General features: G+C 32.9%; 1 protein-coding gene across 4 annotated transcripts in view; it reads left to right on the top strand.

Moving 5' to 3' along the window:
• Nucleotides 1-25,900, top strand: part of LOC115877355 (protein dachsous) — a 569,521-nt gene that overhangs the window by 466,500 nt on the left and 77,121 nt on the right. For all 4 annotated transcript variants that reach the window (XM_030893496.1, XM_030893497.1, XM_030893500.1 and 1 more), the window contains one exon: nucleotides 20,063-20,243. In XM_030893496.1, the coding sequence (XP_030749356.1) occupies nucleotides 20,063-20,243 (181 nt within the window). The remainder of the gene's footprint in view (nucleotides 1-20,062; nucleotides 20,244-25,900) is intronic.

The raw sequence follows: 25,900 nt of genomic DNA, 5'->3' as shown, positions 1-25,900 counted from the left end.
CTCATATCAATGATTTCCTTTGACAAGTATTTTACGTAAGATTTGTTGCAGATTATTTTTCTCTTGCTCTTTATATTCTTTGTTACCTGTATACTGGTCGAAATAGAATCTATCTTGTCAAAAAACACCCAAATACCAGTTTACTTTCCAAATATCGGCTATGTTCAGAAATTATTGGGAAAAAATCGAAATAAAAATGAAACTTCTACACTCTGTATCTCAAAAACGAAACATTTTAGAATATACATTTATACGAACTTTTTTACTTATTTTTATCTGCAGAATATATTGCCGAAGCTTCCCGAATACAATTTGGACCACCCTCTATATCTGATATTTGATAGATTCTTGAGATTAAAGTGTTTTAAACTAAAAAACTAACATCTTGATTTTTCATAACACGCCCATCAAAGCTTTAATATTCTTTTAAAAAGCAATTCAGCGATATGGACAATAATATTCTTGTTTTTAAATTATTTGCTCCAGTGCTTAAGGTATTTGCATTATTTATGATGTATTTCGTTGCAACCGATGTTTGCCTTGTGATCTAAATTAGAACGTTTGCGGTCATAAATCTACGAATGCGGAGTATTTCCCGTGTTATTAGTAACGACAGAACTTCTTTTCCGATGAAAGTTGCTAATTTAAGACTAAAGATCGGACAGATATGTTCTATTCAAACAAGAACTGATCCTATCATCAAGGAAAAAATGTCAAAATAAATCACTTAGTACAATTGGCAAAAGCCCTAAGTACTACGAACAAATAAAATTTGTATGTATTAGCAGTCTGCTTGTAATTGGTGTTTTAATTTGTTAACTGATTCGTGACAATAAAAATAGCATATTTTTTTGTGATGAGAACTACTTTACAACAAAAATTACCTACAACGTCAAATATACACAAAACGTATATTTTCATGTTAAATTTAGACTAAATTATTGAGTACCTTAATCCAAGTCTTTTTTTTTAGCGAGGTGGAAAGATCTTTTATAGACGAAGTGTGGGACTCTTCCGATTGGACCTACCCACTAAAAAACCACCCCGTGTCTAACACCACTCATGCTGGAAACCGCTCTCGCTTATTTGCGTTGTTCTTCCTTTTTCTTCAGTATTTTCTTAACCGTGGCATGTGTCGCGGTCCATAGTTTTTTACCGCCAACCAGTCCAGCATACATGCTCTCCACAGTGAATACTTGTGCAGTCTGCACCTCAAAATATTTTTTTTTAATCCAAGTCTTATTTCTCAATACAATTATATATGTAATTGTATAATCTCAATAAGCTCTTATACTACCCAAAATACGAAATTCCACCGGTCATAGCCGTTATAGACTTTGAGAAGGCTTTTGACTTGATATATCCTAAGGCAATAATAGAAGTCCTAGCGAAACAAGGTTATACAGAAACTCTCGCCAACATATACGAAGAAGCCAAAGTAAGAGAAATGATATATAAAACAACTCCAGAGTTTCCAACTGACAAAGGAGTACGACAGGGAGACGTGATATCCCCAAAGCTGTTTACAGCAACACTAGAAGAAATTGATTAAAAATTGAGGGAGAATATCTTAACCATCTGAGATTCGTTGATGGCATAGTCCTAATTGCCAAATGTCCTGAAAAACTACAAGCACAAATTAATTAACTAAATCCATCCAGCAATAAAGTAGGTCTCAATATGAATTTAGCAAAAACTATAATATTGTATAACGAACAGTAGATAGAAGACATTCAATTATAATATACTTTGCTGGCAAGCGAACCTTAGGGTCGGCGTTTACATGTATAGGAGTGAGTCGTTATGGCAATCTAGTAAGTCGGAGTAAGCAAAAATACGAAGTATTTATTACATAACTACTTAATCTGACGCTAGATTCCATGCGATTGGGAAAATACTCACCTTCTGTCTTTATTCAGTACATTTTATTTTACTAAGCATGTTGACCGTACTCTTCGTACACATGAGAACCGGCACCCAAGACCAGAAATGCCGACCCGTAGTATATTTGGGACAACTAAAACATAGCTCGGGATCGGGTCGATCAAGTTTGCCCCCCGTACTAGAGAAAATTCAAAAACAGATATACCATTATTTTGCACACATTTTGCACAATTTTGCACACCATAAATTATATTTTGCACACTTACCTAAGAGAAACCAGAGCTGTTTTTTAAACGGGGGGCGAACTTGACCGTTCCCCCCCATTTGTTACGAAATTGATTTATTTCTATGTACATCGATTCAGCTAATTTTGCACAATTTTGCACACCTATTTGTAAATTTTGCACACCCTCCTGACGAAAGTTATAAACGGTTAAAAATTTGAAATTTCCCCCCCATCTGTTACTAAATTGAATTTTGTTTATATCAAACGAATCAGATAACTTTGCACAATTTTGCACACCTGTTTTTGAATTTTGCACACCATCCTGATTAAAGTTATGTGGGTTTACAAATTTGCAATTTTCCCCCCATCAGCTACGAAGTTGAATTTTGTTTATATCAAACGAATCGGCGAATTTTGCACAATTGTGCACAGCTATTTTCGAATTTTGCACACTCTCCTGACAAAAGTTATAAGGGTTTGAATATTTGAAATTTGTCCCATTGTGTGTGAATTGTCCCATTTAAAAAAAACATAGGTATGAGTCATATTTGAAAATAGTAGATCTCAGCGACGTGGAAAACTGTACGGAACCAAGACTTTACCTTTTCGATAAGTTATAGGGTAACCGAGATATGAGGGTTGTCAAAAAATGCAAAAGTTTCAAATTTGCCCGGTATTTCAGGAAGTACGAGGGCTAGGACAAATCTGTGTGTAGAACCTTTAGTTTCATAAGTGTTCTTCTATGCAAGCTATAAATTATCGAAAAGGTGATATCTAAGTTCCGTGCAGTTTTTCACGTCGGGTCGCTGAGATCTATCATTTTCGAAATATGACTCATTCTTATGTTTTTTTAAATGGGACATTTCACACACAATGGGACAAATTTCAAATATTCAAACTCCTATAACTTTTGTCAGGAGAGTGAGCAAAATTCGAAAATAACTGTGGAAAATTGTGCAAAATTAGCCGATTCGTTTTATATACACAAAATTCAATTTCGTGACCTGATGGGGGGGGAATTGCAAATTTCAAACCTTCATAACTCTAATCAGGATGGTGTGCAAAATTCAAAAATAGGTGTGCAAAATTGTGCAAAATTAGCCGATTCGTTTGATATAAACAAAATTCAATTAAGTTACAGATGGGGGGGGGGATTTCAAATTTTCAACCTCTTATAACTTTCGTCAGGAGGGTGTGCAAAATTGTGCAAAATGAGCCGAATCGATGTACATAGAAATAAATGAATTTCGTAACAAATGGGGGGGAACGGTCAAGTTTAAAAAACGCCTGGTTTCTCTTAGGTAAGTGTGCAAAATATCATTTATGGTGTGCAAAATTGTTCAAAATGTGTGCAAAATAGGGGTATATTTATTTTTGAATTTCTTCTAATACGGGGGGCAAACTTGACCGACCTCTCGGGATCTATACTACCAGAAATCAACAGAAGAATTAAGTTAGCATGGAAGTTAGCTATGGAAGAAACTCAATCATATTCAAATTAGAATACCACTTTATCTAGAGTAGAAAACATTCGACCAATGTGTACTCCCAGTAATAACCTATGCATGCGAAACCTGAACACTTAAAACGGGAATTATAAGGAAACTACAGGTCGCACAACAGGAGTCCCTCAGTGGGCCGAAATGCTGGGAATAACCAAGAAAGACTGTAAACGAATAGAGTGGACACAATGAAAGGCCCAGGTAATAGATATCATTCACAGCATCAAATCCCTCAAGAGGCAATGGGCAGGACATCTGGCAAGGAGGACGGACAACAGATGGACCACAAAAATTACAGCATGAGGAATTAAGAGACCTAGAAGAAGACCAAATAGAGAGATGGGGCCATGATGATGATGATGATGATGATGATAATGATGACTAACCAAAATTGTTCATTTGCTGTATTAAGTCATTAAAATATAGTTAAGGATCTGTAGATGCGTCACTATACTTTCTAAAACATACTTCATGGATGGTTAACATTTTTTTTTAGTTTCAGGAATTAAAAGAGAACATAGAACATATATCATGCCTCATAACATCTTTTCAAAATAAGTAATAAAGGAGAAAACCTTTGTTATGAAAGTATTATAATGTTTGTTGTTGTTTATAAAGTATTTTCTATAACTAGGGAAGTAAAGGCAGATGGGGGTTTCTACATAAATGGCGGGCGGTGGGTCATAAAATACGCTACTAAAAAAGAATAATAAGAAACAAGCGTTAAAAACAGAAATAAAACCATTTAAACAAGAAATACGCATTATTTTAAGCATTTTAGCGATCGTTTTCTGTTTTTAGCTGTTGTTTCTTATTTAAACCTGTTTGTTCTTGTTTACTAGCCTATATATTTTAACCGTTCTTACCTATTTTACGCCATCCACCACCACCACCACCGCCACCCAACACTGATGTAGAAACGCCCATCATTCTAATTCCCTAGATACCGATAAACCTGTTATTCAATGTGTTAAATTACCGATTTACAGGTAATTTAAAAAGTCGATAAAGTTCCAATCACTATGTATAACCTCTATTCCGTATTGGATGTTATTCTTGTACTCCAATCATCAATAAGTATACTTTCGTATACACAATTGCAAATAAAAATTTGAATAAAATATACCTACGACTAGCCAAAAACCAAAAAAGAATCAGAAAATGCCGCCATACAAACTCGGCGAAGCAGTGCAAAATACAGCGCTAAAGGAATAAACTAAACGAAGTAACACCTCTATTGTATTCTATTTACTGCATCATCAACCTACGGTCGCCATCGGGACAATATTACCGACATTATGGAAACTCATGCTAATATTTTATCTGCATAAAGAACAATTCAAATATGTAAACGTTCGGAGAAAAAGGCATCGGATTTACATGTACCAAAATTGTATTTAAATTTCGATAGATGGAAGATACAGCGGGATGACGGCGAAATTTGCACACAGTGCTGAAATGCTACAGATATATATTTCACACGACGTCGAGGAATTAGATAGTGGGTGATAGCGGCCGCGTTGTTAAATATGTACTATTTCTAGGTCTGCAATGCATAACTTCATATCTCTGGTTGACTTAGTACACCACCATGGTGTTGTTTGAAATTTATGGATCACTTTAATCGTAACGTTAGAAATGACAAGCTGCACAAATACAAGTTCTAATACATGTTCTTGGAATAGCAAATTGAATTAAGGCACGCGAAATTTTGATCATAAAATATTTTATAGTCGATTGTTTCTAGTTGAGTATGTTATTACATTTAACCAAAAAGGAATGTTAAAAATAAATAAAATACTAAACATTTTATTTTCAAGATTTGAATTTTTTACTCTGTATTTTTATAGTTTTAGTACGAGTGTTTTAGTATCTCTCAGGATAATGACTTACTCTTTCTATTATTCTTTGATGAAAAACTTGATCTATCTTCTGCCAGCGTTTTCCTTGGCGACTTCCTTCCAATATCTATATCTCTTTTAAACATTAGGGTTCTACATTGTAAATTATGTCTTATTCACTTGTAATTTTCTTGACGGGTAATTTTCTGACGCCAGCATTACTTTAACCTTACTACAATACTTATTCCATCTACTGTAGTTCTCCGGATAGTTCCGGATGTCTTAATTTCTGATGTAGTCTTTCATACTGACTCTTCATTTGGTCTGTGCTTCACTGAATCGATATAGAATACATAATTAACAGAAGCAACCGTCCTGAAATATTTTTATGGATTAAAAGTTGGCTGTCTAGCCGCTAGCAGTAACTCACTTTCCAGTCACAACAATAAATTCAAGGATTATGGACATTTTGCTAGACAAATTTATTTAACTTCAAACCAAAACCAAAATTCTAAGGTACTTTTAGATGTGTCACAAACTTCCAATTCTTGGTGGCTTTAGACTTATAACGGAAGAAAAAATTAAATATATCGAAATATTCTTATAAATTAAAAGTTTTTTTTTTTTTTTGCGATGAGGAGGAAAAAAATCTTCCATAAGACACCTATAACTGGGTAGTGCCGGATTCCTACCGGCTAAAAAAACCCTCCTCGTTCAAGTAAGCACACCACGCCGGAACCGCTTACGCATTACTTCGACGTGGGGGCTGCCTACGCCATGTGGCGTTGTTCCTCTTCTTTTTTACTTAGTATATTATTTATACATTTATTTACTGTTTCCCATAATAATTCACCTCCCTCAAGGCTTCTCATTAAGTTCGTTTCAGTGAAATCCAGTCCACTCTCCTTCTTAAAATGATCTCTCTCATCCTTCCATCTTGGACAGGAGAACACATGTTCAACGTCGTCTATTTGACCACAAAATAAACATGATTCAGAGCTTGCCCGCCGCATCTTATAGAGGTATTTTCGGAAGCACCCGTGTCCAGACAGCATTTGTGTCAGGTGGTATCCCACTTCACCATATGGTCTGTCAATCCATTTTTCGATGTTGGGTATAAGTCTCCAGGTCCATCTTCCGCACTTTCCTTTATCCCACTGATCCTGCCACTTCTCCATCACAGTTTTCCTGGCTATTTGTTTGAGCTCTCCCTTGTATCTATCCACTCGTTCATGAGCTAATATGTGGATAAGAGGAATGCCCGCAATGACACCAACTGCCTTCAGTAGATACAGTTCTGTAAGCGCTACAAACTCTAATACATAATTTGCGCTGCAGAGCTGTTATCTTTCGCTTTGTTTTTATTTTGTCCATTGCCTTACACCATACCAGAGCTGCGTATAACAATTGTGAATGTATTACGCTTACAAGAATTCTACGCTTTGATGACCTAGGGCCCCCTATGTTCAACATTAATTTTGATAATGCAGCAAGAGTTTTTTCCGCTTTAGTAATTGTTTGGGTAACATGTTCACAGAATGTTGTTTAATTATCTAACCAGACTCCGAGGTATTTTACAGCATTCTTAGGTACGATCAAAGTTCCCTCAACATCGAAAAGAATTGGTGCCAGTTTTCGTTTGGTGGATAGAATTACCGCCTCAGTCTTTTGTGGTGCTAGCTGTAAATCCTTTTGTGCCATCCATTTAGAAATTCTTAAGAGGCCGGTGTTAGCTTTATTCATAAGTATTTCTTCATTATCAGCAATCACTACCATTGCTACATCATCCGCGAATCCAATAAGCGTAATACCCTCTGGCATATCCAACTTTATATGGGATTGTACAAAATGTTCCACAATGTGGAACCAAGAATAGATCCCTGCGGAACTCCGGAATTTATTCTTACCAATTTCGTTCTCTCTTCAGTTTCCACCAAGATTTTTCTCTCGGACAGATAAGAACTTATTATATTTATTAGGCTATTTTTAATGCCACTCTCCATCAATGCTTCCAAGATTAGCTGCCATGACGCGCTATTAAAAGCATTCCTAACATCCAGTGTTATCAGTGCACACAACCTGCGGTTTCGATGACTAAATGCTGCTGCTTTTTTAGTAATATTAATAGCCTGGATCACTGCATCTACCGTTTGGCATCCTTTTCTAAATCCGAATTGTCTGGCGCACAGTCCACCAGTTGTCTCTACTTCGCTGTTTAATCTTCCCAGTATTAGGTGTTCAAATATCTTCCCTTCAACGTCCAGGAGGCTGAGGGGCCTGTATGCAGTTGGTTCGCCTATATTTTTATTTTGTTTTAGGATTAATAATAACTTTGCAACTTTTTACGGTCGGGAGTCGGAAAGCAGTTTGACCGGGCAAGTTGATTATACACTGACAACACATAGTCTGGCTTCACCTTGGCCATCTGTTTAATAACTTCTGGAGGAATACCAGCAGGCCCTAGTGCTTAATTATTCTTTAACCTATCACAAGCCATTAGTAGTTCATCCTTTGTAAAACATTCAAACTTATCTATATCACAGCACTTAAATATCACAGATTTGTGGTTAGGGAACAGATATTTTACCACTTTCTCCATTGCTATCATGGAGAGATTTGGTTGAGGGGAAAACCGATCATCCCTTTCATAACAATTTTACATCCATTCCCAAATATATCACAGTCAACTTCATCACAAAGCTTTTTCCAGCATTTTCTTTTGGCAGTCTTTATTTCATCACGCAGTCTTTTTTTACTTTCCTTATAAACATTTAATAGAGCGTCCACTGAAGTATACCCTTTACCTACGTGCCGAGTATATGCCCTCCTATTTTTAAAGCATTCTTTCCGCAATTTTGCAATATTATCGTTCCACCAGTATACTGGCGGATGTCCCTTAGGGGCCCGCTTTTTTGGCATTACTTTGTTGCATATATTACTCAATATTTTAGAGAAATTAGCGGCGGTACTACTGTTTTTATTACACTCCTCTTGTTCAATGGCTTTAATTAATTTCTCGGGCTGCAATTTATTTACCTGCCAACCTTTAGAGTATTTTTTTAGTGTTGTATAAGATTTTTCTACACCTACTTCGAAAAAGATATAATTATGATCACTGAGTGACTCCTTCTCATGCACTTCCCAGTTTTCTACACACACCTTATCAGTGACCAACGTAAGATCTAGAATTGATGTATAGCTTCCGCTTTCGAATGTTGGCTTATTTCCAACGTTAGCAATTACTAACTGCAATGTGGCTATCCACTCGGTAAGAATATCTCCGCGCTTGTCTGTATATCCCATACCCCATTGGGGGGATTTAGCATTGAAGTCACCTGCTATAATTACCTGTTCATAACTACCTATATTTTCTTGTAAGCTTAGTAGTGACTCTTCTAAACTTTCCGTTGTTTTATTGCCAAAGAAATAGCAGCTAAATACGGTAAAATAACTTGTTGCTATGAAGCAGTATCCTGGACCTTGTCCTTGTCTGTCGATTCCTAAGGTGTTATTCAATACTTTAATTGCTGCATCCATATTTCTGTCGTAAATCCAATAAATTAAAAGTTAGCTGTCTAGCCGCTACCGGTAATTGACTTTTCAGCCGGCCAAAAGGAAAAGAAAACTAGAATTAATCGATTTGGCATTGACTGATTTTATTTGTATCTGAATGTGAACAATAATTCAAGGATTATGAATTTTTGCTGAAATTCTTTAATTTCGACAGTGACACTCAACGTCATCAAAATTCTAAAGTACTTCTAGAAGTGTCACAAACTTCAAATTTGGAATTTTAGGTAGCATTAAGCTTATATTGGGAAAAAAATAAAATCTCGAAATATCCTTATAATAATGAATTGGGAATTCTTCTATATCTATACAGGGTGAGTCTTAAATAAAGTCTTAAATAAGTGCAAATATTTTCTAGAGCTGGTAGATCTCGATGAACGAAACATATTTTCTCTCTACCATTTTTCAAATAACTCCAAAATAACCGGGGTATTTAACTTATATAATATATATTTTTCCTTAAATTTAGAGAACTGGTGGATCTTTTTTGGGTTTTCTTTCTTGTAAATTTAATCTACTGCCTATGTTGCCATATTATCAAGAAATTAATTTTTTTTAACTAAAAACTAAAAAAGACTCAATTTTCCAATTTTTTTTCGCGAAAAAAACTTCATAGACGTGTTTCTAAGGTCGAAATATACTACCCCTAACAATATTTGCTCTTATTTAAGACTCACCCTGAATATAGTAGGTAATTCTATTAATTAAAAAACTTTATTCATAAAGTGCACTGTTTAAATTGATTTATTATCGAAAATAGTACATTATTATTTTATAATTATGGTGCCCTAAAATTGCCAAGTTATTAGAATAAAGATGTCTAATATTGATACTAATAATTTATAACAAAATTGTTCAATAGGTGCTTAAATTGAAACTAAATAAAATAAACTGACTTGGTTTTACATGAGATCTGACAACTTTTTATAGTGGAAGAATTTTGTTGCGAGACTTGGCATGTTTTTACATTCTATGTTTTTGATGGAATACAAATATATATATAGGATCACAGATTTCAATATAGAAGACCGTAAAGTTGATATGCTTGAATTTCTTTATCGAACTTTTTTTCCAAAATTTTTTAGTTTTTAAAAATTTAATTTCTTACTAGAAATTACGAGAATGCCTGTATATGTAAATTGAAGAATAAACTATATTCTTTTAGTTAAATCAATGCTTATATGAAAGTCTAAATCCTGAAAAATCTGGACTTAAGTATCGAATTCTTTCGGAAAGTAAAAATATCCATATTTGTCCTGTTCCCTCGGCCAGACAAGCGATTAAAAATTGATTGAAGAGCGAACGCGGAAAAAAGCGTCCTGCCCTGAAAAGACACTTCTCATCTTCGGCGAGCACATTTCGATCGGATCGCGTCGAAGGCATTCGCATGGTGTAATTGTTACGTGCTATAAAAAGTCGCTGCACCGACATGTTTGTTTTCTTTCGACCGTTGCCCGATAATTCTGTAAAGCAGCTGTGCGAATTCGCCGCAAATGACTTAATCTGCACTTTTCTCAGAATTAAGAATCTTTCCTATTAGTACGCCATATTAGACTGGATGTTGCTCCTCACGTTGATGAAAAGAATTCCTGTAGTAGCCTTTTTGAAAGCTCAAAGATACATTGGAACGATTACTCGGTGGCACGGTTAAATATTCTGCTTTTTATGGGGCATTGTGCACTTCGGGGAAACGGAAAAATGTCTACCAGCTACACGGAGAAAAAAATAAATTATTATAAAGTACAGTAATCTGTTGTATAAAATACAGTGTTCATATTTTATTTTCTCCCACATTAATAGGTTTTTTTAACTGGAGAATTCTTAAAAAAATAAATGAAGGGTTTCTAGTCAAGTTTTTCCTGCATATTACCAAAAATGGTCTACGCTGCTAAATATCAATTATAACTTTTTAATGTGACACTACTGTTTTTTTTTTATTAATGCTATTTAAATTTAAAGAAAACATGTAATAATTGTATCTATATGTGCATGTTTTTATATCTATTGATATATGTGCATGTTTTTATGAAATTTTGATAAAGCTATTAAGAGGAAACGAAACGGGCGACATATATTTGAATTAAAACAAAATTATGGTGTAATAATACTTTTCCATCAAAATATATATAAGATATAAAAAATATAATTCATATCAATAACTGTGGCATTCATTTGCAATTACATTATGATATGGCAATATATTCCATTTTTGGTACTTGATACGTATTAAAATTTGACTGAAAACCCTCTCTAATTTGATTTATAATGAATATCCTAGCTCAAAAAAGCCTGTTGAAAGTGAGACGAAATAATATGTTGACATTGTAACTATACAGGATGAGTCTTAAATAAGTGCAAATATGTAGTATATTTCGAACCCAGAAACACGACTATGGGGATTTTTTCGCGAAAAAAAATCAAAATTTGGATTTTTTAAAATGTTTTTAGTTAAAAAACATACCTAATTTCTCTCTTGATAATATGCCAACAGAAGTAGTAGATTAATTTTACAATAAAGAAAATCCAGAAAATATCCAGTGGTTTTCAAAATTTAAGCAATAAATCTTTCTTTTTTTGAAATTATCAAAGTAAAATAACTCGGTTATTGTGGACTTATTTGAAAAACACTTAAGAGAAAGTATGTTTCTTTTATTGAGATCTACCAGCCCAGAAAATATTTGCACTTATTTAAGACTCACCCTGTATAAGCTATTTCAAGCCAGTAGTAGAAAATATATGTATTATTCCATATATACTAATTTGCAACAAAAATAAATGTATAATTATCTTTTTTGTTGTTGCATATTAGTGTGTCTGAAAGCTCAGCACTGAAACAGAACACTAAACATAACTAATTGCACCTCAAACCACTCAAAACTGTTTTAAGTTCAACAAAAGTTTTAACTTCAGTGCACAACAATGTTTTAACTTCACTGGATTTTTTTTTTGATATACGTATTGCTATAAAAACCATCGTCTGTAGATCTTAGGTAATAAAAGTAGATGATGCTAAATGTTGCAGTCGTATATTAAACCCTCTATACACTACACCTCTACAGCCTCATACTATGCGTTACTATGCGTTCAGGCGGTTCGTCAGTTTATTTTTTTACCCCATTATCCCATAGTCAGTATCCATTGATGTTCCGATTTGATGCGCCTGTGCGTCGCTGCAATGCGTTGTCCGCGGTTCGGTGAGAAGCCGGGTTTTGGACGAAACATCAAAAGAAATATCACGAACACAATGGACGAATTTCTAAACGTTTGTATGATGAACTTCATCATACTATATCATGTATGATGAACTTCGTCATACATGTATCGACGCACTTCATTATACCCACAAATGGACACATCAACGCATAGTACAACGCGTAGTATGGGGCTTAACGTTCGAACATTTTTATTATTTACAAAAAAATGCATTTCTCAAATGAAAACCTGTAATATTTCTGTATAAGATTCAGAAACATAATATCGTTTTTAAAAAGATTTATTTCAGTTTAAATTCAATGCTATAGGCGATATATTTTTGGGTAAACTCTAATTTTCTTTGGCTATACTAAAATCAGTATAGTAGGTATTAAACTTAAAGATTACCTACCTTAAATATCAGGGTATTAAAAAAGTTATTTTCTGTAATCACCACTGGAAATACGCATAGTTTTCTTAAAGATATTGTTAAAAGTCTGAACGTTTGTTAATGTTTAACACTAAATAACCAAAAATATCAACTTTTTATCAATTTTTTAACGAGAAACACATTGAAAAATTTGTATTATGCCCATTTTCTCACTTTTAGTGTTAATGGAATCGGCCCATTACTATTAATGTCTCGTAGATTACCAAAATATGTAAGCCGTCACATTATTTCTTAATCAACCACAATAGTTCTTCGCTTCTATTTTATTTATAGTTCTTTCTCTAAGTAATTTTGTTTCCATATTTTTTTTAAATGTTAAATAATTATTTATTGGTACAACAATAATCTGGTAAATTTTTAACCTTCTAATGGAATATCTTCGTATTGAATTAGTTTTTATTGCTTTTACTGACTTTTATTGCATAGGTTCCTCTATTTGAAGCTTTAAATATTTTGTATAAAAAATCATAAACCCTTACTTATGGCTTAATATTCAGTCAGTTATGTATACGACAAGTTTATAAGAATATATTTTTCTGACAAAAAATCAACTAACAGCTATCTAACAAATGATTTACATTATTATTAATATATCTTATTATAACGCTTTTTTATTGAAATATACCCACCTCATATTTTGTTTGTATAAAATTTGATTATTAATAGTTCAAAGATTTGTTTGTCAATAATTATAAACTTTATATTTCAATGATTCTCTTAAATTCTGTAGTTAAATGTATTATCAGAGCGCCCCTCCTTAGCTCTTTATGTGTTTTTTTTTATTTTCTTTCTTTTAATCAGTTTGATGGTTGCTAAGCTCTTGTGGAGACATTCAGTGTCTCGTATTATGAGTACCTACAGCGATATATACACTAGACCTTGTGGATTCTTACCTTACTTCTACCATACTCAAAATGAAGATCACTGTCAATTTTTATGTAAAATTATATGGGTATTGACATTTCGAAGCCAACCGGACGCCGTTCTTTTCGATCATACGGTCTTGCATGATATTTCTTCTTTTCAACTTTCTTAATTAAGAACAAATATATAAGCTTTCTATAGAAAGAACGAATATAAATCTAGTTCTCTTCTAAAATTATTATTAGGGATATTGTTACAGAATTGGAGTTACAGTAGACGAAATATATTGTTCTATAATTATAAGGAAACGTATTATCTTCGGTTAAGAGGCATTTCCTTAAAGATGTCTGACGAACTGTTATCATACGAAAACTAGTCCACGGGCGAAACCCGTGATAAGAGTTACGGCTTCTCGGAGCCTATTAGATGTATATAAATCAATGCAGAACGACCGGCCACGAATACCCATCAGGGAGGCCTTGATATGCCGTTATTTTAATGGACAGGCAGCGTAAGAGAGTTGAGATACACCGCGAATGCGACATTCACGGCCCACGCCACGAGCCCTATCAGCGCCATCTAACGGGTCAACGGACGTGTTCCGGAATAAGTCTAGGGCCACGAACGAATATTCAAGTTGGCGAAAAATGCAACTGTATAAAGGACGTCCCTTAAACACCGGTCTATCTCTTAAAACTAAAAATAACGGAGACAGGGATTTGTAATAACTTTTTAAAACTTTTTGATTTTTTGGAATTGGGAAAGAATTCTACCGAATGTATGATGAATGAATAATGTTAGGTTAATAGTATTTAATAGAATTTTTAGATCGATTTAAGAAAATAAATGGCTAAAAATATATTTTTCTGCATTAATTTTGGGCCGTGAAAAGTTTTTTTTCTTTTTTAACTTGTTTTAAACTTGTTTTAAAATTAGTTTTAAACTTGTTTTAAAATTGTTAGCAATTTTCAGCTATCGAGGTTAAAATTTATGAATACATATATTAATTATTGCTAATGAAATGTTATTTTTTTAGATGTACAGGGTGGGTCAAATTCGACGCTTTTAAAGGGAAACACCCTTTTATATAGGAGATAGACGAAAACTAATATCGGTATCTGGAGCTCAATTTTTATAAAAAACATGATGGTGAAAACCGCACATCAATAACTGTTACCATGGTGTTTTCAAAAATGTGCATTTTTAACAAATCGCTGTAAGTTTTTTTCTATGGAAAATGTTGTATTTTCATGAAAACATTTCCAAAGCACCTTTTTTAAGTAGAATTTAATGGTTGAAGTATATTTTTTTAAAATTAATAATTTAAGAGTTATCATCAGAAAATTGATTTTTTATTTCGGACACCCTGTATATTTTTAATTAATTGAAAAGAACTTAAAATTACATTTCCAAAAATACAGCACACTTGATATTGTCACTTAAGTTCGCCATACTTCTAACAAGTAGGCTTTGGACCCCTTATTGATGATCTGCCCCTAATGGAACTCGAAAACATATTTTTCCAGCAAGACGAGGCACCACCTCAGAACGCTGAAGTTATCATCAAATTTTTGCAGTCAATTTCGAGAATAATTGAATAGCTAACCAAGATCCCAGCCATTGGCCGTCGAGGCCACCGGATTTGTGCATGTTATCCTTAGTGGATTTTTATCTTTGCGGAAGAATAAAGGTTCTTATTTTAAAATTCCCCGTATAATCTAGACAAGAATTAGAAGTACTTAGCTGTTATGTGAGGGTATCTTTTACCCCAATGAGTTAATGAATTTCGCGAGAAATGTTCTAAAACGGTCCCGTCAGACCGTAACAGAAGACGGTCGACATGTCGAACACCTGTAGCAAAATCTCATGTCTTGGTTTGCTATTAATTTTTATTGTTATTAGATATACAGGGTGGCCCATCGAAAACGTTCCGCAAGGCATAACGGCCGGGGTAATATTTTTTTCAAAAAATCCAAAAACACGTCAATTTTGTTTGTGAGGGGGACAACTTTTGCCCCAAAAATGATTACAAAATCTTCAACCCTCTAAGTGGGGGTGTCATCCCCCAACTTTTTTGAAATGGTAAGGGGAGTCAAGTGGCACCGCAATGAAAAGAGCTTTCTATTCTCTATATTTCTCCACTTCGTTTTTGAAAATCGGTCGAGTCATTGAGAAAATATGAAGGATTGAAATTTGAAAAGTTTATTTAAACATTTTTCAGAGTAAATGATAAGGATAAATTCCTTCGACCAATTTGCTGTTTTTTCTTATTATTTCTAGATGTTTACGCATTTTTTCACTTGCCACAAGGTTGAACGATCAGGTGCGGTAGTTGCTAGATAGCTGTTCTGTAAATGCTAGATAGCTGTGTTGAAGTTCTTCTCAATATCATTAAACTTTTTAACAATTATGGTGTACTCACTTGCAGAAAAAGTGGATATAATCGAACTTTATTTTGAAAAATAATGAATGTGGCAATCGGTTTGCGCAGATATTCAATGAACGCCATCCTGACAAACACCTTTATGGCAAAATTGTTCGCGATTTAGTAGCAAAATTTCACGAAACTGGTTCCGTTATGAATAAAAAGAGGCAGAGGGAAAATCCTGTAGTAAATGAAGCGATGGAGGTATTCGTATTGGGTCAAGTTGCCATGGATCGCCAAGTTGCCTTGTACGCTAAGTACAAGAAAATTAGCCAATGAGACCGCGACCGGCGTGAATCGTACAAGTGTCCAAACGATATTAAAAAAACACAAGTTCCACCCGTACAAAATTCAGTTGGTACAAGAACTCAACGATTGACGATTTTGATCGTCGCGGGCTGGTATTTTTGGAAATTCTATTGTAGATCAGTTTAACGATATTGAGACGGCACCTGATCATTCAACCTTGTGGCAAGTGAAAAAATGCGTAAACATCTAGAAATAATAAGAAAAAACAGCAAATTGGTCGAAGGAATTTATCCTTATCATTTACTCTGTTAAATGTTTAAATAAAATTTTCAAATTTCAATCCTTCATATTTTCTCAATGACTCGACCGATTTTCAAAAACGAAGCGGGGAAATATAGATAATAGAAAGCTCTTTTCATTGCGGTGCCACTTGACCCCCCCTTCCCATTTGAAAAAAATTGGGGGATGACACCCCCGCTTAGGGGGTTGAAGATTTTGCAATCATTTTTGAGGCAAAAGTTGTCCCCCTCACAAACAAAATTGACGTGTTTTTGGATTTTCTGAAAAAAAAATTATCCTGGCCGTTATGCCTTGCGTAACGTTTTCGATGGGCCACCCTGTATACTTTAAATGTGTTGTGTTGATATTGTTAAATATAGTTTAAATTATTAGAAAATTCTGCATCTCTCATTGTCAATTGCCAGAATTTTTTTCCATTACAGCCGGCGTCGTTTTATTTAGCCGCCTACTTATTCAAACTGGGTGAATTTTTGAAAACTGTATAACTCGAAGAGGAATCGAGCAAAATATCAAGTATGCTATATTTTTGGAAAGGTAATTTTAAATTCTTTTCAATTAATTAAAAATATACAGGATGTGCCATATAACAAATCAAATTTTTTGTTGATAATTATTAAATTATTAATTAAAAAAAATACACTTAAACCATTAAATTCTGCGTAAAAAAGTGCTTTAGAAATGTTTTCACAAAAATCCAAATTTTCCATAGCAAAAAAGTTAAATAGATTTTTTAAAGCAAAATATAACACTAAATCACCACAATACATCAAAACTCTTTTACTTTTACACTGGACGCGCGTTTCGCTAACCATGTTAGCATCATCAGCAGATGATTATAAACTCAAATCATCAAAAAACAATCAACAAAAAACGCAACGCGCGTCCAGTGTAAAAATAAAAGTGTTTTGGTGTATTGTGGTGATTTAGTGTTTTTTTTTGCTGTGTAACACCAAAGGTTCCAACCCTCAACTGTAATCTTCGATTTTTTAAAAATGCACATTTTTGAAAAATTCCGAAACGGTAATAAATATCGATGTGCGGTTTTTTCATCACGTTTTTGATAAAATTGAGCTCCAAAACCATCATGTTTTTGATAAAAATTGAGCTCCAGATACCGATATTAGTTTTTATCTCCTATAGAAAAAGGTGTTTCACTTTAAATGCGTCCAATTTGACCCACTCTGTACATTGTATGGGAGGGGGAAAGTTAATCACTGCGACATTATAGATCTATTGTGTTCCCCTTTCTTGAGTTATAACTCATCATACAATCCCAGAGTCCTGACAAAAGCCAACATCTGAAACGGTTTTACAGAGATCAGTTCTCCATCTCCGATATCAGTCGTACCAAAGTTTATGGCACGAGTGGTTGTAGTCTTAGCGCACTCAGTGATGACACAGTGATGAGGTGTTCTAGTGTTAACCCATTTTTTCCACAGAATCTACATTCGCCGTTGTTTCTTAGCTTCAGTGTACTGAATTTATGATGAATGAATAATGTTAGGTTTATATGAGAAGGCAATATTCCTGTTAAGAACCCCGTGACAGTCCGAAAATTGTTCTCACTTATATTAAGGAAAATCTTTGATTTTTCTCGGTCGTAAGTCTTGAGTCTCGTCGTGAGTCCTGGGACAAATATTTATCTTACATACAAATCGTTGCTTAAAGAAGAAAAATTTTCTTAACCAAGAATACCGTACCAAAAACAATTTTCTATCCCTCCAAATGGGGCCTCTGATTTTGGAATATATCAATAATATATTGGGGCTTTTGGAAAATATCATCAAATCTATGCAAAATACATTTTCATATTATAGAGTGTAGAAACACAATTAATATTTTGTTAAATACTAAAGAATATACTAAAAATATGTTGCTTGAAAATTTGTATATAAGGTATATACAAATACAAAAAAATAGGTTAATAATATTATGCAAAACTGGTTACAAATTTAGAGTAATGTTTTTATTAAAACTTGACTAAAGAATCTTGTACATTTATACCCAGATGTTCTAATTATTGTTACATGTGTTACCACTTAATCTAAAATCTTTTCTCATAACTTTTCAAATACAGTTATGTTCTCTTTTATTTCCCGAAAAAAAAAACAGAATCAGGGTTATCCTAACAATCTGACTCAAAAGACTAGATTTAATGTTTCGCGACTTTATGTATTCAGTTCTTATCTATTTTTATTATTTACGCATGTTACGTGAAGATCCGTTCTGCCCACGCTACAACACCTCCATACATTGTAATTTTAAAACAAGTTGTCGGCTATATTTTGAGGGGGAGGTAGTTGAAATCTAGTGATGCTCTAAAGATACAATTTAATCGCGATCATTTAAATAGAAAACTTGTTTTGATCATTTTTTGAACTTTCCGTAACTAAAACCTGTTATAGATACTTGACACATTGTAATTAATTTACCTATAATATAACTGCTTATTATATAACTTAATGCTCAACTATGAAGAATTAAGTTGAAGTTATTACATCTGTCAACATAAAAATCAAGCTTTCATAATTTTAAAGATTTTAACATATCTTTTTGTATATGGGTTAACCAATAAAAGTATTGTTATATTGCTATTTTTGAAAAGACTTCTGGATTTTTGCCACTAGGAGAAAATCTACAAAATGAAATAGATATTTTTTGCAAACACCACTGCGTTGATCCAACGGAGACCAATTTGTCAGTGATATTTTACAGATTAATTATTAAAACAAATTTTGGCCTAACATAAAAAACTTCTTTGGTGTTGTAGTACAACAGCAATAGAATACACTAATTCACCAAATACCACACTTCACTTTTATCACTGGACGCGCCTGTCGTTAACAATGTTAGTATCATCAGCAGATGATTAAAAACTCAAACGTAGGCTTCAATTTCAAGCATACTTCTTTTACTAAACAGAAATTTGATTTCTAAATCAAGCCATTTTTGATTTGCAATTTCTCTACCTTACCACTAACTTTGCTGTTCGTAATATCGAGTTTATAGTCCAAGAAAAGAGGCCTTTAAATACGAAGTTTTGATAAAAACTTGAATTTTTTAAATATGTTACTTTGAAAGATCTAAAAACGAATTGTGAAAGGTTTTTTTAAATTTTTGTTGAATTGAGTTATAATTGGCTTTTCATGATATAGGAAACCAAATATCTGCCTCTAATAACTTAATTATAATACTAAACTTACTATAAAGATTGAGTTCCGAAGACTGCGAAGGCCATCGAAGATTACAATTTTTAATCAGCTGCTGACGGGAGACTCGCGTCCAGAATTAGAACTAAAGTGTTTAAGTGTTTTATTTTACACGAATTATTTGGCATAGACACGTCTCTTAAACTGTTCACTGTCATTAAACTCACAAACAGTGAATTTTGTCAGCTGCCAATATACCAGTCTTTTTTTTCCAGAAATGGAGTAGTTGAAATACAATAATTCAAAGATTTTGTTTGTAGTATTAAAACCGAATAATTAAATATTGATTACATTGTTTTATATTTTTACACTTATCTCAACTCATAACTTGTTTTCCATTTTCTTTCAGGTTTCTGCTACTGATCCAGACTGTGGAGTCAATGCCGTCGTAAACTACACCCTGGGAGGTGGTTTTGAAAAATTGAGGGAATTTAAAGTCCGATCCGATACTGGTCATATATGCATAAACTCAGGATTGGACTATGAGACAAGAAATGTGTATGAGTTTCCGGTTATTGCCACTGATCGAGGTAAGTAATACAAGACTGCACAGTATAACACTGAAAAAAATATTAAGGAATGATTATATCAACAAACTTGACAAGCCAGTTAACGGCTATATTAAGCTCTTTAAGTATTATTTGATGTCTTGACTTATTGTCAATGCCGTCCAAATTGTTTTTTTACGTGGCAGTTGTTGATTGCGTCTTCTTTCATCTGCAACAGTTTGAAGACTTTTAAGACTCTCCCTGGGCAGGTGGATTTGAAGGTATTGTTCTTTTAACATGTTAAAATATAAATTATAAGGCACAAAAATGCTGGTGTTATTTGATCTTAATTAAAATTATTAGTAATTGAAACAAATATTTCTAATAAAAATAAATTGATGTAAATATTAATTATCAAAAAGATATACCCGTATATGCCATCGGAAGCACCAAGTAAAAGTAATAAAATTGGCATTGTTAACGGTTAGTAATAAAAGCGACAGTAAAAATTTCAAACTCTTATACTTCATGTATCATTTTTTGGTAAAGCTAAATTCTAAGTCTCTCAACGCAATTCGTCCACTATTAAAACTTGTGAGATCTCATGTAAAACCAAGTCCTGTAGACTTGTAGAATGGTTTTGGAGGAGGGTTAATCACCGCGCCCTTACAGATCTATTATTTGTCCCCCTTTCTTAAGTTGTAACGAGTTATAACTCAATACAGTGTCAGGACTTTTACAAACTTTTGTGGTTGTTTCTTTATTTATCATGTTTTTAGTCTGAGTATGATTTCACGCTGGATAAGCGACAATCTTTAGATTCTACATTCTAAGCTTACCATATCCACCTTTTTCCAATTTTGACACATTTTTCCAGATTTGCACATTTTGAATAAAACGAATTATAGAATAAACCAGAAGTAATCTAAAATAAAGACACAAATAATTTAAATATAAAATAAAAACATAGTCAAACAAAACTTAAAAAAGGGTGTTTTGAATTTTGTTACTCATATTTTTCGGTAAACATCATACCAATAAAGAACGATAATTTAAATATTGTGTAAGTGTGACTTTACGAATAAAATTAACGTTAGCCACTTTTAAATGGCATTAAATATATTTTGCTGTATATTGTCTATGTTGAAACCCGTCCTATTTCTATCGCAAATATGCAGATAAGATTATACAACTTTGGGAGAATGCGTACTTTTTGAAAAAGGCAAACCAGTATTCGACTGTACTGTAAAAGTATCAAATAAGAAGAGAGTATCTGTTTTAGTTTAAGAACATCTTATAAATGGATTTATAAATGATTCAATACATTTTTTGTATGAATGTATGTTTCTTTTTGAAGATCATTCTTATTTTTTTTTCACCGGTATACATATATTTTTCAAAATATCATCAGTAGTTAAATAAATAAGCCTTTTAATCATTAAACGAGTAAAACCATCAAAATATACAGCAGCTAATGTGGCTGATTAATTTCTCCAAAAAAACTCTTCTGGGTATTTCGCCACTTGTACTTTAAGAAAATCTGCTTCGAAATCTACAAATGAAATAGTTATTTTTGTAAACACCGTTGCGTTAATTCAACGGAGATGAATTTGTCAGCGGCTATTACTAATGAAACAAATTTACCTGACAGAGTAAAAAGTGTTTTGCGTTTCAGGAGGTATATCTCTTCCTATCTTCAGAAGCAAAAAAATACAAAGAACAAAGGAAAACTATCTAAAATATCTAACTACAACTATTCAAGAACAGTTTAGTTTTTTTCCAACAGATACGTCTAATAATAACTACCCTTTTTGGTCTATGAGGCAAATTTGTTTTATTAATAAAATACCGCTGACAAGTTGGTATCCGTTAGATTAATGCGGTTTTACAAAAAAATAACTATTTTATTTTGTAGATTTTCTTACAGTGCAAGTGGCGAAATACCCAGAAGACTTTTAAAAAGGTGGAAAACTATCAAGTCATTATGAATAACGAAATTGGGATTTTTCATTTTTTCCTTCCAAACACTAACTAAAATTCAAAATTATTGAAAATTTAAGATTAATGTTTATAAGAAATTTTGGGTAATAATTATAAGTAATTTTATCCAACCAAATTTGTTTTTGGTTTTGTCACAAACTTTGGCCAAAAGTGAGGAAGAAACACTACATTATGGAACTAAATAACTGAAATATCTCCATGTACTAAATTAAGTAAATTAAGAGGAAGGTAACATTTCATATTTATTTAACGTTTAATTTACACCAGTATGTTTATTAATATAAAACAGGAGAAGTCTGTTATGCCATAAAATTATAGTACATCTTAATTACAAAACTGTACTTTTACTATATGCTTTCCGTCAATTTGCTAATTAGAATGATGCTTTCAAGTGTCTGGGATTTCATTAGTTTGTATGACCACAAGGGTCTAAACGACTAGAATTAACCTTTTACAGTATTTAATTGATGCATTAATTCAATACCAAATCGGTTACAAAAATGATACGTACAGTTATTTTATCCCGCGATGTTTTGCAGAAACAGGTGCCCAGCAAGGAGATTTGTTTAAACTTAACGTTTATAATCAGTATACATACTAAGATCATACCAAATAAACTTTTAGTCACGTGATTAAGCTTCACGGGCACCGCGTTGCTCACTTTTACATATTTTCTTCTAATCAAAATATTTTGGGAAACAGAAATATATACTATTATAATTTAAATCGACAAAACTTATCCCCTTAAAAGCACTTAAGGGACATTACTACTGCGTTCCCGTTCAAAATATTCTAATAATGTTGGGATGAGTTTTTGCAACGACTATTAAGCTGATGAGGCATCTTGTTTACTTCGCACAAAAACCGACTCTAAAAAGAACAATGTTGCTCTGCAAGGTCCGCTACTAAACATTTTTATGCTTAAAGTATCACAACACATTTAATTTTATTTTTTAACTGTTTTAGCTAAAATTACTAACACTAAACCCTTGTTCCTCATACTCATGAGTATAAAGCTCGAGACTCAGCGTATAATAAAAACTGACTAAGGCTCTAACCCCAACAATCAATTCTGATGTTTCCCATAATTATGTCATTCTTCATTATAAAGTATATTATGCTAAAATTATCTATTTGACCAGTACAATTTATAATGACCACTACAATATATTTATTTATATATATTGTATTTATTTAACTGTGAAAGAAAAACATTCATTCATAAGATTATACTGGGTGACTCTTAAATAAGTGCAAATATTTTTAGGAGTAGTATATTTCGACCCCAGAAACACGATTATGATTTTTTTTTCGCGAAATTTTTATTTTAAATTTGGAATTTTTTGAAAAAAATTTTTGAATTTTTTTTAGTTTATAGCTAAAAAACATATTTTTTTTCATAATATGGCAACATAGGTAGTAGATTAAATTTACAAGAAAGAAAACCCAGAAAAGATCCAGTGGTTCTCAAAATTTAAGCAAAAAACATACTTTTTTGGAAATTTTCAAATAACTCGGTTATTTTGGACTTATTTGAAAAACGGTAAAGAGAAAATATATTTCTTTTATCGAGATCTACCAGCCCTGAAAAAAATGTCACTTATTTAAGACTCACCCTGTATACTACGGAATCCGTGTAGTTTATTAATTTTCCTTTTTCCTAACTTCAATACTTGATTGGTTCAAAGCATTACCTTTTTTACGAATAAAATGAACTTCTTCATATTTTAGTTTCTTCCAATTTTCTTCTGGAGAATTTTATTTCCTAACCAATAAATATAGTAATTTGAATTAACATAGTCTGCGGTCTCTGATCCTGAAGTTTTTCTCTTTCTTCTGTTGGTATCATATTCCTTAATCCACTAGATCTATCAAATATTCTACAGTTTAATATGTGAGTCATTTTTTTCCATTAGACTTTCCGATTTCGCCTTTGTTAACAAAATTGTCGTTTACAAACGCTAAACCAAAAGATTTTGATTATAATTCGATTTATCAGTTTTATTTATGGTTTAAGCTTCATTCAGAACCTCCCAATTAGTGGAATAAATTAGTAGTTTCTATTACACTTTATACTTTTTAGTTTAGGATCATTCATAATGTCTAAAAAACACAATTAAAATTAAATAGAATATCCTAGCACAGCTTGCGGTAATCAGTTGCATCCATAGAGAAAGCCTAATATTTAACTTATGAAACAATAAACTTTTGATTTCTAACCACATTTTCTCTTGACGGATAATAATGAAAGGCCAAAATGACATTTCTCGCAAATTTTAAGTATAATTAGTGGAAATGTTAAAAGTTTGGTAACTTCTTCCACTAATTAAAAATTCCTACTACTAATTTTGACGTTCTGAATTCATATTAGCGGAACAAACTTCTACGCTAATTGAAACCACTAATTGCGACCACTAAAGCTTTAGATGTTTAACACTAGATATTTTGATATTCTGCAAAAGTATAGTGAATAAAATTAAGATTATACTTTTACTAACAACAATAAATAGATAAATTTCGATGGGCATACTATTGCTAAGCATATATACTTGGCTTTTCTATTGGGAATATACAGATAAGATTATATAGAAAATTGAAAGAATGCCCGGTCATCGCTAATGTTGGAACGAGACCGCGTCGCCGACCAAATAATGTATAAATTCAGAAACCAGAAAGGCCGTACGTTTGAATTTCCCGTTAGGCAGCCGCCGTACCAGGGTTGGATCTTTGGCAAATTACCCAATTAATTCTGCAAAAATAAGAGCGAAAAGGCTAAATTTCAAAATCATTAGAAAACTTGCACCAGGTTAGATGTTTACATCTTCTATAGACGTAAAGTTTCCAGCTTCTAGCTTTATACATTGATTCAGCAGATTAGTGGTTTTAAATATGTTTTCAACCTTCCTCTATCCTCTTTATCCGAAACAATTGTTTTTAATGAAGCTTTTCAAATTGCACGAAAAAACATTTGTAATAAACCCCACAATTATCGTAGATGCAGTATTTTGCGTCTAAAATGCTACTAGGCATCACGTTGCAACTTTAAAAAATATGCAAACAAGTGTGTGGGTAATTCTAACAATTTGTGTCAGAGTATATTTATATTTCATATCAATTAAACCTTTAGTTACGTAAGGCTTGATTTTTATATTCAGTCTTCACAACCATGGACACATTCGGCGCCTTGCTGACTAACTGGAATTTAAATTTCGCGCTGGGGATTCAGGTGGTAGCTCTGCTGTTAAAATGTCAAGTTCTCGCATTTATTTATTTGTTTCCTGACATTGTCATTCGTTCTGACACTTTAGTTTTGTATACTACGAGCATACTACGAGTTTTTGGTTGAAAATAGCAGATCTTGCAGTCGAACATTGTTCTTTTTAGAACCTCTTACAGTTACTGCCTACAGTTATTTACTACAGTACTTTGTGTACAGGATAGCTAGTAGCCATAAAAACTCATCGCAACTTTATTAGATTATTTTGAACGGTAAAGCGGTAGTGATGACCCTTTATGTCCCTTAAGTGCTGTTAAGAAGGTGAGTTTTGTTGATGTAAATAATAACTGTTTATATATTTATAACTAATTTTTTTGGTTTCCTCAAATATTTTGATTAAACAAAAATATATAAAAGTGGGCAACACTGTACCGGTCAAGCTTAATCACTTGACTAAAAGTTTATTTAGTATGAACTGTAG

Source organism: Sitophilus oryzae, unplaced genomic scaffold (assembly GCF_002938485.1).
Source record: "Sitophilus oryzae breed Bouriz unplaced genomic scaffold, Soryzae_2.0 scaffold_1447_pilon_pilon, whole genome shotgun sequence".
Classification (NCBI taxonomy): domain Eukaryota; kingdom Metazoa; phylum Arthropoda; class Insecta; order Coleoptera; family Curculionidae; genus Sitophilus; species Sitophilus oryzae.
Note: the sequence above shows the minus strand (reverse complement) of the source record. Positions and strands in the feature narration are given on the sequence as shown.